The sequence below is a fragment of the Solanum stenotomum genome, chromosome 9 (assembly GCF_019186545.1).
Source record: "Solanum stenotomum isolate F172 chromosome 9, ASM1918654v1, whole genome shotgun sequence".
Lineage (NCBI taxonomy): Eukaryota > Viridiplantae > Streptophyta > Magnoliopsida > Solanales > Solanaceae > Solanum > Solanum stenotomum.
This window is the reverse complement of record NC_064290.1, coordinates 1642476-1659350: the sequence shown is the minus strand read 5'-3', so window position 1 is coordinate 1659350 and position 16875 is coordinate 1642476. Positions and strand designations below refer to the sequence as shown.

The 16875-nt window shown below is 32.7% G+C and overlaps 3 protein-coding genes across 10 annotated transcripts in view; 2 read left to right on the top strand and 1 right to left on the bottom strand.

Annotated features, from left to right (window-relative positions):
* LOC125876283 (C2 domain-containing protein At1g53590) overlaps positions 1–16875 on the bottom strand; it is a 67735-nt gene that overhangs the window by 13226 nt on the left and 37634 nt on the right. The gene's annotated exons all lie outside the window — the stretch shown is intronic.
* LOC125876289 (persulfide dioxygenase ETHE1 homolog, mitochondrial-like) lies at positions 697–5393 on the top strand. The gene is made up of 9 exons (XM_049557429.1): positions 697–1063; positions 1955–2083; positions 2211–2318; positions 3261–3395; positions 4336–4377; positions 4493–4552; positions 4635–4688; positions 5000–5024; positions 5105–5393. Exons 1-9 carry the CDS (start codon positions 833–835, stop codon positions 5194–5196), a joined length of 876 nt encoding a protein of 291 aa, XP_049413386.1. The 5' UTR covers positions 697–832; the 3' UTR covers positions 5197–5393.
* LOC125876291 (60S ribosomal protein L18a-like protein) lies at positions 6386–11628 on the top strand. 8 transcript variants are annotated; one of them, XM_049557431.1, is made up of 6 exons: positions 6386–6709; positions 8420–8485; positions 8952–9017; positions 10340–10412; positions 11143–11260; positions 11454–11628. In XM_049557431.1, the coding sequence occupies exons 1-6, from the start codon at positions 6454–6456 to the stop codon at positions 11514–11516; spliced, it is 642 nt and encodes a 213-aa protein (XP_049413388.1). In that variant the 5' UTR covers positions 6386–6453; the 3' UTR covers positions 11517–11628. The 8 variants fall into 8 exon arrangements, with proteins under 8 accessions (XP_049413388.1, XP_049413391.1, XP_049413390.1 ...); XM_049557433.1 differs by having other exon boundaries at positions 6392–6621; positions 8386–8485; XM_049557432.1 differs by having other exon boundaries at positions 6392–6621; positions 8386–8485; positions 8931–9017.

Sequence of the window (16875 nt, the reverse complement as noted above, 5' to 3'; positions counted from 1 at the left end):
GTTTTGATATGATTTCCCAGTGAGTCTCTAATTGGCTACAAATTTCAACCTCATCCGTCAAATTTCTTGTGTTGCTCATTTGAAAAGTATATACTAGTTAATTATTATTAAATAATAATTAAATTAGATCATAATTAAACAATCAATATCTTATATAAAAAAGCAAGTTAGTTAATGCAATTGAAATTTCTGTTCAATAAATAACACATTGCATTATTATAATTTATACTATACGTTACTTATTNAAAATGAGAAAAAAGATAAATAGCAATGGTGGCCTTAGAGAGGTGCCACATCATCTTTGCCTACATTTGACTTTATATTATATATAGATTTCATAAATTCAAAGTGGACATATAGTGAAACACTTTCACCCGTGCACAGGTTGGAGCCCCAAATATGATTATTAGAATTAGTATTATTAATTTTTAGCTTTTTCAGCGCGAATTCGAATTAGCCCAATTAAGCGTACATCCCAAAGTAATTGAATTTCAGATTTATTAACAATGATTAAGCTATCAACATGAGTTGTGGTGCACTGGTAAGAATGTTTCATCCTTAACTAGAGGTCGAGCTTGAATATGGAAAAAATCTTGTTGAGAGCGTCACCACCCCCGAATGGGCCCTGCAGAACGCGATTCGAATTTAGTCGGAGAATTTCGAACATCGGATGAAAAAAAAAAAACAATGATTAAGCTTTCAGCTTGCTGACAATGGAGGCCAGTCCACTGCGAAAACCATCGCCAATTGGAAAGTTGCATTCCATTGACGTCACTCTATACTTGTAAAATACGGAAACAAATATAGAGATAATCGGAAGCAAAACAAGAGAATGCTGAGATTCCGATGTATTCAATTGTTCACATCACCGTTCGAAGCCCCTTTTATTCAATCGTTCAAACCCCACACGTCTATCAGCTGTGCTCAAATGGGTTCGTATTCTACGACGTCGTCTTCTGCTCAAAATAGCCCTAAACTTGTTTTCCGTCAGCTCTTTGAGAAGGAATCATCTACCTATACTTACCTTCTTGCTGATACTTCGCACCCCCAAAAGCCCGCTCTGGTAAATTTATTTGCATATTTTGTTCTTTTACTTTGATTTGATTTTGGTGTGTACAATTTGGGCTACCGCGAGACCTCTTGGTTAAGACTGACCCAAGTTTGGTAGTGTAATCCCAAACTTGGGTCTGTGGAAGATGGTGTGTACGCGGTATTACCCTACTTCAAGAAGGTAGAAAGAGGGGTTGTTTTTGATAAAGTTCGGCTTAAGTAAAGTGTATCAAAAGTCAGAGTATGTAAAGTAAATACATCAGTGAATTACTAATACTAATATTATGAAAAAGTATGTAAAGAAGAAAGCTTTGAACTTCTCAATTGATTAAAGTGGGCAATGCTAGCAGACTAAACAATTTACATTCCCATCCTTTTCAAATCGATAAGTCTTTGAAGATACTTTCTGTTAATGCAATACCAATGCACTTACTAGCCAAAGCCCATGAAACACTAGTAAAGGAAAGGAATGACCAACTAAACGTGCATTATTATGCCTCAACTCTGGTACATCAGTCGTAGCAACTATACTTTTGGGTAGTTTTTTTCTTGATCAACTAGGAGCATGTGGAGTGGAATTTAAATCACAGACAACAATGGATTGAAAAGTCAAACAAGGAGACAGTGAAGTTAGTGCAGCTTATTTATAGTCTTTTTCAATGTTTTAGGGCGAACATCAGGTAAACTGTAGCACATAATTCATTATGCTGCATCGCGTCTATAATTATATTATTCATCAATATCTGAAAGTTGAAGTTTTAATTAACATTGCATATGTCTTGTAAATTGAAGGAACTAATATTGATTTAGTTCAATTATTTTTAAACACCTATCATTATCTGCTAATTGCCTTATGTTAGACACTGTGATTTAAAGTTGACGCATGAAAGTAATCCAACTGCAGCTGATTGACCCAGTGGACAAAACAGCAGATCGTGATCTTGCACTTGTTAAGGAACTGGGTTTGAAGATTATATATGCTATAAACACACATGTACATGCTGATCATGTCACTGGCTCTGGCTTGATCAAGGTTGGGCTTAATCTTCTTAAATTTGGAAAACTAATTAGTTTATCTGTAAATGATTGTTTGCTTGATACTGCTTTTCCATTTCCCCAGCTGATTTTATAAAGGTTCATTATAATTTTCGATCTCGCAGACAAAGTTCCCTGGTGTGAAATCAATCATATCCAAAGCAAGCAATGCAAAAGCTGATCTTTTTGTTGAACCTGGTGATAAGATCTACTTTGGTGATATTTTTCTGGAGGTATACAGACGTCTGAAGTGTTTTAACTTTAGATTTTTCCAGATAGCTTTAGAGATAGAAAATTATGTCAATGATTACGGTTCTATAGTATTTCCTTTTGCAAGGAAAAGTTAGTTCAACGTTAGGAAAATCACCTTGTTCTAAATGTTTGAACCATGTTCTAAATGTCTGAACATTTATATGTACTACAAAAACATTTATGGGGTTGAGCCTAACGGTTCTTGAAAATTATGTCAATGATTACGGTTCTATAGTATTTCCTTTGCAAGGAAAAGTTAGTTCAACATTAGGAAATCACCATGTTCTAAATGTCTGAACATTTGTATGTACTACAAAAGCATTTATGGGGCTGTGCCTAACGGTTCTTGAACAACTTGCAAATTCAGGATCATTTTACCTTTGCTTAAATTCTTGGTTTTGTGAAAAGATCTATGTTTAACATCATTAGGGTAACATGGAATTTGAGCATTATGGCTAATTTAATCTTTCATTTAATTTCATCTTTGAAATAATTAAGATGCTCAATTTCAATTTTGAACTCGTCGTACAAATTTCTTAGAGAGAAATGTTTATGATCTTATTAGTTGAATCCTGTTTGGTCTTCAGTCACTGAAATGTATGACTTAGTGACACGTCATCTCAGTAAAGACGTCAATGACACAATTAAATGATTAATACATTTCCTTAAAACTTTCTTTGAACTGCACTTTTTTCTAGTTTATCTCAGCTTAGAACCATTCTATAACTGTCATTTTCTACCTCTCTAACACTTACAACATTGTTTTTCCCCGTTTCCGTGCTAGTCATATTGAACCAAATAGAATTGTATTAGATGATTGAGCTTGAAAATTCAACTAAACTAGGCTGTGGTGCAGGAACAGTGGGCTGGAAGTTACCTACATCTTTGAGCCGTTTTCTAATGTAATAGTGCTTCCATTGCAGGTTCGTGCAACTCCTGGTCATACACTTGGATGTGTTACCTATGTCACGGGAGATGGACCCAATCAACCTCAACCAAGGATGGCCTTTACTGGCGATGCCCTTTTGATACATGGATGTGGAAGGACAGACTTTCAGGTACATCCTCTCTATGCAATATGCCATGCAACTTGCTGACTTTTAGTGGACCTTTGACTAAAGGGAAAAGTTTGATAATGCATACAACTCATTTTTTTATCTGCTAAACTCTTAAGATTGCTTTTCTAGCTAACATTAGCTAAACAATGTGGTTAGATAGATAAGACTATTCTTTAACTAACTAAGGGGATTAAACTAGAAAATAATAGGATAATGTCAAGTTCGAAACCCCTTGCCTTCGGGGTGGCCCAGTGGTTTGGGCTTGGGACTTCCATGTTGGAGGTCTCAAGTTCGAAACCCCTTGCCAGCGAAAGCAAGGGGTTTGCCTTATGGGTCGAGCTTGTCGCACCGGGCTTGCCTAGTGCATGTTACCTCTCCTATGTGGTTTGCGAGCTATTGCATAGGAGCGTTTTACCCTATGCGCACCCAAAGGGTAGCGGCTGTGGGTTTCCCTTGTCATCAAAAAAATAAATAAAAATAATAGGATAATGTCAAATGTCATTGTTGATAACATCATATTTGGTCTTGATAATATCCCTACCTGAGATGGTGGGACAAAGAAAGCTACAATCCATGCTTGTAGCATCCTTATCTTGGATGCCATCCATACATGATACTGAATTGAGAACAAATTATTTCAGATGACAAATTTTCTCTTTCCAATTGACTATTGTCCACACTCTCTTATCTTTTATCCTTCTTTGAAATAATTATCCTTGTACATTCTGAAAGTAAAATTTATTTAACCAAACAGTATTTAAGTCTTCCAGGGATTGGGTCATAGGTTTGTGAACAGTATTAAGTCTTAATGCATCGACTTTTCTTATTTTGCTTATCATCTTGTTTATCAAGGAATGACTTTATTTGTTTGGGCTTAGAGGTGGATATTGGGATATGAAAATTTTCTGTATAATGTCAATACTTTTCTAACTTGTGACAGGGTGGAAGTTCAGACAAATTGTATGATTCAGTTCATTCACAGGCAAGGACATAAAAACTGTTACGTATTTTTAACGCGAAAGAGAAAAAAAAACAGCATACTATGATGCCGAATTTTCTTCTATTCTTTCTGATTCATCATCTTTTTGTGAGAACAGATTTTCACATTGCCTAAAGACACATTGTTATACCCTGCTCATGACTACAAAGGGTTCACCGTAAGGATACATCTGTTAGTTGTTCGCTATTAATTTGCATATTTTAGTTGCTTGTTTACAAGTGTATATATTTTATTTTCAGGTCAGCACAGTGGGAGAGGAGATGCTATACAATCCACGCCTATCAAAAGATAAGGTACTTTTCTGGCAAGAAGTTTTTACCTAAGTTTCAAGATTAGGCTAAATTTAGTCTATGTAGTTAAGAAATGGAAACACTTACTGAATCAACAGCCTACTTTAGTTGAAAACTCTGAAACGAAAAAGTTCCTTGTGTTTGCCGAATAGTAATTGACGAAAGCACATTTGATGATAGAGTTTCTGTTTTTCTTATTTGTTGTTCAAATTTAGAAATCTTGCTGTCATATGAAGACCTCTTTCTACAATCATTTCAGCTCTCCTTTGAAACTAGTTTAAGTACTCATGTTTTTTCTGAAACATTCTTTACAGGAAACATTCAAAAACATTATGCAGAGTAAGCCATTCTACCTCGTTGTTTTTCTTTTCTTTTGTAATTTTCTCATTGCTTGCTGATGATAGCATCTTCTATAACAGATTTGAATTTGTCATATCCAAAAATGATGGACGTCGCAGTTCCAGCTAACATGGTTTGTGGATTACAAGAGACAAAATCAGAAGCATGCTAAATTCTTCTTTCATGGTCACCACGAATGTAAATGGGAAGCAAGGTATACATTAACGAAATAATGTTTAGCTGGAGAAGTTGAATAAGATATTCCACAATATAGTTTCAAGAAGCTATGTAGTTTTAATTGATAAGAATCTTGAATATATGTATGTAACTTGATTTCTGAGATGGGAATAATGAAAGTGAAATTTATCAGTTTCTGCATTTTCTGAATTATAGTAGCAATTCAGATCCAAGATTATGCCTGAGTGTTATACAGTGTAGAACAATGCAAGGAGAATTTGTTCATATAAAAAAGAAGAAAAATTACGACCTTAACGGATTTGCGCCGGGAAGTTCCATATTTGGTGAAGCAAAGTGCTTCCTCATGTCGATTGCATATTCATAGGAACTCGGAGACTCAAAATTGAGACCTCTAATTAAGACGAAGAAGTACTACTGCAACCCTTGTTGCTTATCATTGACTGCACTGTCAAGGAGACTTTGGAGGACAAAAAACAGCAGGTCCCAGTGTTCCCATGTTCTATGCCAAAACTGAAATAATTGTAGAAAGAGAATATGAGTCTTGACAATGAAGTATCAATAATTAGGTGAGAAATAAATAAGGACAAATTTTTAAATGAAAATTATAATATTATAAAATGAGTAGAGAACCAATAAAAGATGAGAAATAGAAATTAGAAAATATCCAACTCTTATTTCATTTCAGTTATTTATGATTCTATAATTAGTATTATAGACTTGACAACTGAAAACTATGATCAAAACACTATCTTCATACTTTATCCTTCTTCTTGTATGATTATTATGTGACTTACATCCAACTAAACACTTCAAAATAGTTCAAAACATAGACTTATGTTATTATTAGAGATAAATTCAAAATTTAAATTTGTAAACTTAAGTATTCTTAACACTAAATTCATTGTAATTTTGAGTTTAGATTTTATATTTTCAAAAATTATAGTGATTTTTTACACATATTTAAACTCAATATAAAAAATATTAAGATGAATTCATTAATTATGTGAATTATTTTTTAAACTATTAATGAATCTTGTTGTATTTTTTTTTATTTACATGAATATCAATTAGTAATATTTATTAGTAAAATATTTACTTGCAACCTAAGTAAAAGTAATTGTTAAACCGTCTATGCATGTAAAATATCTTAGGGGCTAAGACACCACTTGCTTTTGCTTCTTGTGTAACAAAAATTTCAACTATTTTTAGTTGAAAACTCCAAATTTCAATTATGAGTGAAGAAGGCAAGGACAGTCATTATCACCACCATGACCACCACTATGGCCACCACCACCACCATTATGGCCACCACCATCACCACCATGAGGAGACCCAACCACCCCCACCATGGCTACCAACAGCACCACCAGTAGTAGCTGAATATGGTACTTTTCAACCAGTAATCGGTTTTCCTCTGCCAGTTCCTCCACCTGGATCAGTACTTGAACCTTCTGAATACTATGCTCGTGGCTATCAGTCTGTTCCAGGTAACCCCTTTTGTTCTCATCTCAGAATTCATTATGTATAGCTGGATTGATTAATTTTCTTGAAATGATTCAATTTATTTGATTCTGGGTGAAAAGTTTGCGGCTTTTTGCAATATTTAGTTGAAAATCGGAGCTAGATGTGGTCACCTTTCTGATCTAACACCACAGGCGATGGCCTGTGAATCTAACATGAAGAATGAATGTGCAGAGAGAATAGAGTTTACAGAGAGAAGAGAATGATTACTTCATTGATTAGAAACTCAGTATGTAATACATGTATGTATATATACAAGTACTTTCAATGACTAACTGTAACTGATCCTAACTAACTATGAAGCTAATTGTAATTAGTTGTAACTAACTCTGTGATGTGACGTGTAACTGACTAACAATAATACTTAATTATAACAACTATGAATAGAATCTTCACTAATGTACATTGACACATTTACCCAACTCCTTTACACCCCCTTCAAGCTAGGAGCTATGAAAATATTTTTCATCCCTAGCTTGGACATCAAATGGTAATGAGGACTGCTGCCAAGAGCCTTAGTCAGAATATCAGCAGGTTGATCTGCTGAAGGTATGTGAGTAGTGACAATTAAACCAGCCTAACCACTTCAGCCACAGTCGAAGCCATAGCTCTATACTCAGCTTCTGCTGAACTTCGAGACACTGTGGGCTGTTTCTTGGATTTCCATGAAATAGGAGACTCTCCATGCTGTATCATATATCCAGTAATTGACCTTCTACTGTTAATACAAGATCCCCAGTCTGCATCACAGTAAACTGTCAAAGCATTGCTAGCAGTTGAAGGCATCATAACTCCCAGTCCTGGTGCTGACTTCAAGTATCTCACATAGAATCTTCACTAATGTACATTGACACATTTACCCAACTCCTTTACACCAGGGATCATCCTCTCAATAGGACAGAAAAGAAAGAAGGGATCTTCCTAGGAAGAACCTAGACGGTTTCTGGAATCATCCTTGACTTTGTTGTTCACAGTAGCAGCTTGCCAAGTGGGAGAATGAGGACCGTCAGATTGAGGGTATGAAGGCTATAACATAGAGTTGGAGGCCTTATTTCTGGGACATCCAGAAAATGCTAGTCATCATTAGCTTATTGGCTTGCTTTCTGATAGCTTTCTCTAGGCTAAGAAATTCGATGACTCATCCTGGGGCTTTTCTTTTTGTTCCCCTTTGTTATGCAATCAAAAAGAGACCAGAACCAAGTGAAAAAAGGTTTCATAAGCAAACATTATTGTGGAAATCAAGGGAGAGTGCCATTTTAGAAAAGATACAATAGTTTCCGATTCCCCCGAGCTTAGGGGTCAATTACGGAGGGTAACAGGTCGATCAACTCATTTTTTGCGTCTTTTGCAACATTAAGTTGAGTTATGGTGAAAAGTTTGTGTTTTTCTGCAATATTAAGTTGAGTTATGGTGAAAGTTTGTGTCTTTTGCAAAATACAGTTGAATTATGTTGAAAAGTTGGTGCCTTTTCCATCATTCAGTTGAGTTATGTCGATAATTTTGTGTCTTTTGTATCATTCAGTTGAATTATGTTGAAAAGTTTGTGTCTTTTTGCAACATTCAGTAGAATTGTGCTGAAAAGTTTAGTGTCTTTTGCAACATCCAGTTATATTGTGTTGAAAAGTTTGTATCTTTTCAACCACCTCCTCAACCAGTAATCGATTTTCCTCTGCCAGTTCCTCCACCTGGAGCAGTACTTGAACCTTTTGAATACTATGCTCGTGGCTATCAGTCCGTTCCAGGTACCCCTTTTGTTCTCATTTCAGAATTCATTCTGGATTGATTAATTTTCTTGAAATGATTCAATAATTTGATTTTGGGTGAAAAGTTTGTCTTTTTGCAATATTTAGTTGAATTGTGTTGAAAAGTTTGTGTCTTTTGCAATATTAAGTTGAGTTATGGTGAGAAGTTTGTGTTTTATGCAATATTAAGTTGAGTTATGGTAAAAAGTTTGTATCTTTTGCAATATTCAGTTGAATTATGTTGAAAAGTTTGTGCCTTTTGCATCATTCAGTTGAGTTATGTTGATAACTTTGTATCTTTTGTATCATTCAGTTGAATTATGTTGAAAAGTTTGTGTCTTTTGCAACATTCAGTAGAATTTTGTTGAAAAGTTTAGTGTCTTTTGCAACATCCAGTTATATTGTGTTGAAAAGTTTGTATCTTTTCAACCACCTTCTCAACCAGTAATCGGTTTTCCTCTGCCAGTTCCTCCACCTGGAGCAGTACTTGAACCTTCTGAATACTATGCTCGTGGCTATCAGTCCGCTCCAGGTACCCCTTTTGTTCTCATCTCAGAATTCATTCTGGATTGATTAATTTTCTCGAAATGATTCAATAATTTGATTTTGGGTGAAAAGTTTGTGTCTTTTTGCAATATTTAGTTGAATTGTGTTGAAAAGTTTGTCTTTTGCAATATTAAGTTGAGTTATGGTGAGAAGTTTGTGTTTTTTGCAATATTAAGTTGAGTTATGATAAAAAGTTTGTGTTTGCAATATTCAGTTGAATTATGTTGAAAAGTTTGTGCCTTTTGCATCATTCAGTTGAGTTATGTCGAAAAGGTTGTGTCTTTTGTATCATTCAGTTTGAATTATGTTGAAAAGTTTGTGTCTTTTGCAACATTCAGTAGAATTGTGATGAAAAGTTTATAGTCTTTTGCAACATCCAGTTATATTGTGTTGAAAAGTTTGTGTCTTTTACAACATTCAGTTGAATTGTGTTACACAGTTTGTGTCTTTTTCAACATTCAGTTGAATTATGTCAAAAAGTTTGTGCCTTTTGCAACATTCAGTTGAATTGTTTTGAAAAGTTTGTGTCTTTTGTAACATCCAGTAGAATTGGGTCAAAAAGTTTGTGCCTTTTGCAACATTCTTTTTAATTATGTTGCAAAGCTTGTCTCTTTTGCAACATTCAGTTGAATTATTGAAAAGTTGTGTCTTTTGCAACATCCCATTGAATTGTGTCAAAACGCTTGTCTTTTGTGACATTCAGTTGAACTATGTCGTTAACTATATAAATCAGTAAGCTGTCTTTCTTAGATTTAGTTGCAAGATTATTGATTTTTTATGACTTGCAAATTTCAGAATTCTACTGGATAAGATTAGGCACACTCTTTGTGTACTGCTTCACGTTTGTGGATTCTTTGCTTACATTTGTTTTCTGTCTTCCATATTTAGTAAATACAATGGTTGATCGAGGATCTAAACTTGATTGGTTCAAAATTTACGTTCTCACCATTATATGCAATGCACCTTATCATTTATGGGTTGAGATTTTAGTATTTGTTAAAACTTAAGTAATTTTTTCACTTACATAGAAAGTGCTGGTTGGGTTGAAGCTGTTTCTACATTATATATGCCTCTGAATAACTAAGTACAATTGCCTCCCTATGTTACTGTTAATTTTGTTATCTTCTGTTGGTAAAAATGTTACTGATGAACTGTTACAATGCAACATGTAAAGAGGTTTTGTTTCTGGGATTGTATTTGATCTGTTTGGATGTTCACTGAGCTCTGAAATTTGGGTCATAAACTGTTATTCGTTTTATAGAACTGTTTGCAATTTTAAATTTATTGGCTCATTTCTTTGTATTTTAGGTTATCTGGTTGATGAGAGGAGACCTGTGACAGAGCCCCGCCTTCCTTTTGGTATTGGTCTTGGCTGGTTCTTGTAAGTTCCCTATTTTCCTTTACACTCGTAGACTAATGCCATCGTGTCCCAAGTCCATTTTCCACATGTTTAGGCTTAAACTCAACAAAATTCATTTTTGGTAACACTAGTTTTTAGTCTATGACATGATCTCTTTTCCACTCATTCTGTGATTTTTTTTTTGGATACAAGACAGGTATCATGTTGTGTTTTTTATCTGTTTCCGGGGTAGGTGGATATGTATTGCCACTTTAGAGGAGTAAATGACGTTAATAACCAAAAGCCGAAGAAATGAAAGAAACGTTCTGTTTGCTCTTTGAGAGATGTAATGCTGGACAATTTTTCTTCTTGATCTTTCATATTCCCCTCTTGAATAACATGTTTCAGGGGAGCATTAGGTGCAGTTTGAACTTCACTGCTAATTGTACGTGGCTCGAAACTATCTAGTGGTGAAAGGCTACTATGAGGGTTGAACAAACTCCTCTGCATCTGGTGTCTCCTTTTCGTCTATTTTCTTAAAAGCCTCACTTATCAACATCGAACTTGAATCCCATCATTCATCAGCAAAACAAATTAAGACAAAGAGGCTGAAGGCGGAAGAAAATTATTACTTTTTTATGTATATATTGAAAATACTGTCTCCGCCACTAATACAGTAGTACATATGGCACATCTAATCCTGCAGTTTGATCTTATGAATATAAAGGATGTCTCGATACAATGAAGTGATTTGGGGTTTTATTTTTTGAAGGTTCATTATTGGTTTCTTTCTTGCTGGCTTCCCTTGGTATGTTGCTCCATTTATCCCGCTTTGCAACAGATCAATTGATCATCGAGAGAAATCAGGATACATTGCATGCACCATTGCTGTAAGTGATCTCTTTCATTCTTTTCTGGTGATGTTCTCAACTGCATGAGAACGAAATATCAAGTGTGTTTTCACATTTGATTCGAGATTCATTTAAGAGTTTTGTTAATGAAATGGCACTCAACTAGTATAGCGCGATAAATATATGTTCTTCGTAGCTTAATGGCTCCATCAAACACTGTTGCATGTTGCAGGCTGTTCTTGCTGTAATTGGTAATATCGTATTTGGCTTGACATGGATATTATTAACAGCATAATGGTGATCAACATCTGTGGAGTATTCGTGTTCTAGCTAGTTGGCTTGATTAATCCACATTTATTCAGAACATTTCTGTAAAACAAAAGTTACATGTTTTAATTAGATATATATGTGATTCTTGTATTATGATGAAATCATTCAAAACTATAAATTCTTGTTTGTCTTGAGATTTGGTTATGACTTATGAGAGTGATTCCTTTAAACATGGCACAAAAGTTTCTATCTAACTCTCAACGTCCATCTTTACTTGTCTAATACTCCTAAAAGTACGTTGTTGTACAACTTTACTTGTCTAGTTTAGAAAATCAAGAAATAATTTACCATTTTGCGTCTATGTTACCTTTGTTATTAAATACTATCCATTCTCCGACATGAAGGAAAACTAACTAGTTAGTACAAATTGTTAGATTTTAAATTACCATTCTACTCATGACAGCAAATAGCTGAGGTTTTTTCCATCTTGTTTGGGCATAACTTATAGAATATTATAATATGAAAATATAACTTATACTTCACAAAAAGTTATTTATTACGAAGGGCAAATAAATAAAAACTAGCATGAGAATTAAAGTGCAAATGACCCTTGAGTGCATATATGATATATCATGAATGTCACACGCAAATCGCAATAAGGGATTACTTATCTTTTAACGAAAAACTATGTAGTGTACAAATATTACATATTAGTTATTATTAATTTAATTTTAAAACATTCTCTATTAAATTTCTGGCTCAATCACTGCACAAATGTCATGAAAACAATGTTGTAATTTATATAACCTTCATTGAATGTGTTAGAAGATACCTAGACAGTAGACATAACCATTGAATCTTTCTATTGTTTCAATACGAGGAGGCATCCTTAAAAAGCACATATATCTAGAACCCAAAAAAACATCAAGTGGTGTTCTAAAACCATAAACTAATATATAAATAAAGAAATCAAATTATCGATCACCTCACCTTATATTATAAATTTAAATCATGTACCCATTCTCCTCGGTAGTTTTTACTTTTCGAGATTCAAACTATGTAAACTTTTATCAATATTTTAAAAATACATTTTAATCATCATATCGACTTGAGAAGAATTACAACTTATAGTACTTTTCGTATAGTTCTTTAATATTATAATCTAATTTAACTTTAAAGACTAATCAACTCGACTCTCGAAAAATAAAAGTCTCATTGAGATGAGGGAGTGCTATTCCACATTGTTATGGTCCAGCTAATAACCCCCTACTATAGTCTATAACAATTGTGTTATTTCAAACCTTCTTTCAACAAATTATTATAAAACCACAATTTCTAGACTCTAGATATATATAAAATTTTATTACATTAGGTGTAGTAAAATTATATACGAATTAATGGTCCCCAACCTATAGGTTATAGGCATAACATGATGATAATTAAGTGAAAGCATATTCCAAATAAAATTGTATAGCTGTGAAATAATAATTGCGATGGTAATAATATATTTTTTAGGAATAGGATGCTAAACGTTAAAATTTAGGTAAAGAATAATATATATCCTATATGTTTACAAATGAAAAAGGGATCCCTTTTTTCTTTGCTTTAATTTCCATTGTCCCTATTTTGTGGTCAAAATTAAAAGAAATTAATGAGTATAATAACTCCATGTTTAATCAATAGGTGACAAACTTCTATACAGAGAGATAGAAATAATATATGTTATGTACTCATATATTCTTTAAAATGAAGAAATAACAACATTAAAGAGATATCTAACTTGCTCTCTTTTTTATTTTTGGTTGGTGTGGTTATAAGTTGTTGTCGATTTATTTTTTCATGAATAACTGAAAATGAAAAGTAGTTTATTTAAATTTAATCGAAATGTATATGTGAAAATAAAATTTTATTCTCTCGAATGTCCAACACATGAATTTGTTTTTGTATTATTAGTTCTTCTTGATGAATGTACACATTGATATATTGAACTTGTGATTGAAAAATTAAAAACGAAAGAAATTATCTCAAGAGCTTTGTTTTTTTATACATTTTGAAGTTATTTTTTCAAGATCAAGGGGTCAAAGTAAAATTGTAAAAATTTGTCACTTTTAAGTGTAATTCAATCTCAAAAATTAGTTTAATAGGTAAGGGTTGTCAATGTTATATTAAAAAGATCACCCGATGTGAGATTCTTCACAAACTTTTTACCTGCGCAGGGCTGGACATTTGATGCGCGAACAATTTAATATGGGCCTAACATAAAAAATGAGAATTGAAATGAGTCCGGCTTTGATACCATGTAAAGATATGAACACATGAGTTTAACTCAGTCTCAAAATCTAGTTCAAGAAGTGAGAAATGTCAAAACTATATTAAAGAGATCACCTGTCAGATCTCTTCAAGGGTCGATGTGTGGGACTCTTCACAAGCCCCTCATGCTCAAGGCTTGACATATGGTGCGTGAGCAACGTAATACCGGGGGGGTGGGGGTTTCAATATCAAGAATAAGAGCTCTGATATCATATAAAGATATATCACTTATACTTAACTCAATCCTAAAAATTATCTCAAAAAATAAAGACTACACATATCATATTAAAAAGACCGCTCATCCCTCGAAGGGCCATATAAATGTCACAAGAGACCACATGGTGAACCCATATAAAAGAAAGTCAACCTAATAAAAATGACATGACTCATGAGTATAAGGGGATCCCATTTTTATTGTAAAATCGGCCTTTCTGTTCTTCAATAGTCTCTTCTCCTCATTCGATAATTTTCTAAGATTTAATTAGTCATGTATTTTGACTTATTTTAAGTAGCGTTATAAATTATATATATAATTATTTTTTAAATGATTTGACAGTATAACAACAGAGAATAACAAGCATAATACAGTGTGTGCAACGAGATTTAATTCATAACAAGTCAACTTATTAAAATAATTGTAAAATCATTTGTAATGCCTCTCAACAACCAGCAGATCTAAACTAAAAGAGAAAAAAATTCAAGAATAAATTAATTAAACGCATGTGGAAGATTTGCAATTTGTAATGTGATGTTTTAAAAAAATAAATTAAACTCATCATCTTGAACTCGTAATTGAAAGACAACCATGCAAATTAATTGATAGTTGATTGAAAAAGCAGGAAATTAATGAAGAATTATTAAATTTAAGTAGGAAAGTTTATTAGAAAAAATGTAACTAGGCAACAAAAAACAGTGCGATGTAAAACTACTAGTACTACTACTATAATATTGTGGATTTGTGGTTTATTATATTTCTATTTCACATAAAATTAAAATTCATATTTTCTAATAAAATATTTACATGATTTAGTACTACTCGTTTAAATGTCGATAGATTGAATATTTTATTTTAAGATTTTTCTTTTTATAAATTTGATGTCCGATCAAATATCGTTATATAAAATGGGATTGATGAAGCATTATTATAATCGTAGAGATGCAAAATGTAATTAGAAGGGTTAAGATTAAGATAGTACTACTAAAGAAGATTAGGATTAATCACTCTTACCTAGTACTTAATAACTACTAATATTAATTTTGTGATAACGGGTTAGCTAGCTATAGCTAGCTACAATTATACAAATCATTAATTTTTCTAAATATTATAATTAGTGGTCCATAGAGTGAAAGAGATTCCCAGAATCACTACAGTGCAAGCTAGTAATAAAACAAGGCTAGCTAGCTAACACCTACACTATTAGGTGTTTGGTTCTCATGTTTAGTTGGTTAATTAAAATATGTTTTCTAAGAAAACAAACTCGTCGTGAATGAGGAAAACGATCTCCCTAATATAATTAAGTAGAAAAATAAATTTTATAAGGGACAATTTAAGTTTGATCATTTTCTCTTTCTCACCCACCCTTTGAACATCCCAGTCTTGAACCCTCACTCTCACCCCATTCTGCTCACATAGTATATGCTAGATTGTATAAATACTTTTGGAATATTAATATTTTTTTGCTTACTTACCAAATACTAAAAACTAAATAAGAAATATACCTATTTAATTTCCAACAAAATATTTTTCATGAAAAACACTTTCCTTTATATCAAACAGTAATTGAATTGCTTCCTCCTTTCTTATACACATGTCCTCTTGTCGTGCAAATAAAGTCTCACATTGTAATTTTCGTATGTTGTTTTAGCTCTAACACCAATTGATTGATTAAAATAGTCGTCAGAGGCATATTCAAGATTTTGAAAAGATGGATACACTATTACAAAATGGTGAATCTAAGATATAAGTTGAATCAGTTTGACCTTTAGATTTTTAACATTGAATCTGTTAAATTTTTGAAATTATAGATCCAAAATTAATTTTAATTTATTCAAATAGTATATATATAGTTTCACAATTGATTATATGATATATCCTCCAATACTACTAGTTTTAATATGCATATTTGGTTTAATTATATAAAAAGTTTACATTGCTAACTTTTTTTTAAAGAATTACCAACATGATAGACCTGAAAATTTTGAAAGATTAAACGCAAATAAATAAATATATATCAATTAAAAAGTCAAAATGCTATCAATAACCACTAGGGTAGGTGTTACTTGATTTTAGAAAGAAAAAAAATAAGATAGATATAAGATTTAATTTCACACCTCAAGAGCTACATTCAATTATCAACATCGCATTATATGATACTTTGAGTGTGAATTAATTCATACTTTGAGTGTGAATTAATTCATACATCTATATTAACGTTTTTTTAAAAGAAAATATAAGACTTATTTATGATCTCGGAGGGGGTAGGGGTTCACGTGAACCCACGAACCCCACTCCCCCCTAGATACGCCCCTAAAAATAGTCTAAAAATACTCTTAACATGGTTTTGTTCTGAATTTCTAGTAAGAAATTCTTTGAATATGTACAGATGATAATTAGAATCCAATAACTTAAAAGAAATAGAATCTCACCTTATATGTAGCTTCTATTTCTTTTCAAATANCACTAGGGTAGGTGTTACTTGATTTTAGAAAGAAAAAAAAGAAGATAGATATAAGATTTAATTTCACACCTCAAGATCTACATCCAATTATCAACATCGCATTATATGATACTTTGAGTGTGAATTAATTCATACATCTATATTAACGTTTTTTTAAAAAGAAAATATAAGACTTATTTATAATACGTGAACCCACGAACCCCCCCTCCCCCCTAGATACGCCCCTAAAAATAATCTTAAAATACTCTTAACATGGTTCTGTTCTAATTTTGAATCTCTAGTAAGAAATTCTTTGAATATGTACAGATTATAATTAGAATCCAATAACTTAAAAGAAATAGAATCTCACCTTATATGTAGCTTCTATTTCTTTTCAAATATCAATATGAGACTTCG

Coding starts and splice junctions, on each gene's coding strand:
- LOC125876289 (XM_049557429.1), top strand. CDS start 833: ATGCTGAGATTCCGATGTATTCAATTGTTCACATCACCGTTCGAAGCC. Junction 2,084..2,210: donor CTGGCTCTGGCTTGATCAAG/GTTGGGCTTAAT, acceptor TCGATCTCGCAG/ACAAAGTTCCCTGGTGTGAA. Junction 4,689..4,999: donor CACGCCTATCAAAAGATAAG/GTACTTTTCTGG, acceptor CATTCTTTACAG/GAAACATTCAAAAACATTAT.
- LOC125876291 (XM_049557431.1), top strand. CDS start 6,454: ATGAGTGAAGAAGGCAAGGACAGTCATTATCACCACCATGACCACCAC. Junction 6,710..8,419: donor TGGCTATCAGTCTGTTCCAG/GTAACCCCTTTT, acceptor TTCCTCTGCCAG/TTCCTCCACCTGGAGCAGTA. Junction 11,261..11,453: donor ACATTGCATGCACCATTGCT/GTAAGTGATCTC, acceptor TGCATGTTGCAG/GCTGTTCTTGCTGTAATTGG.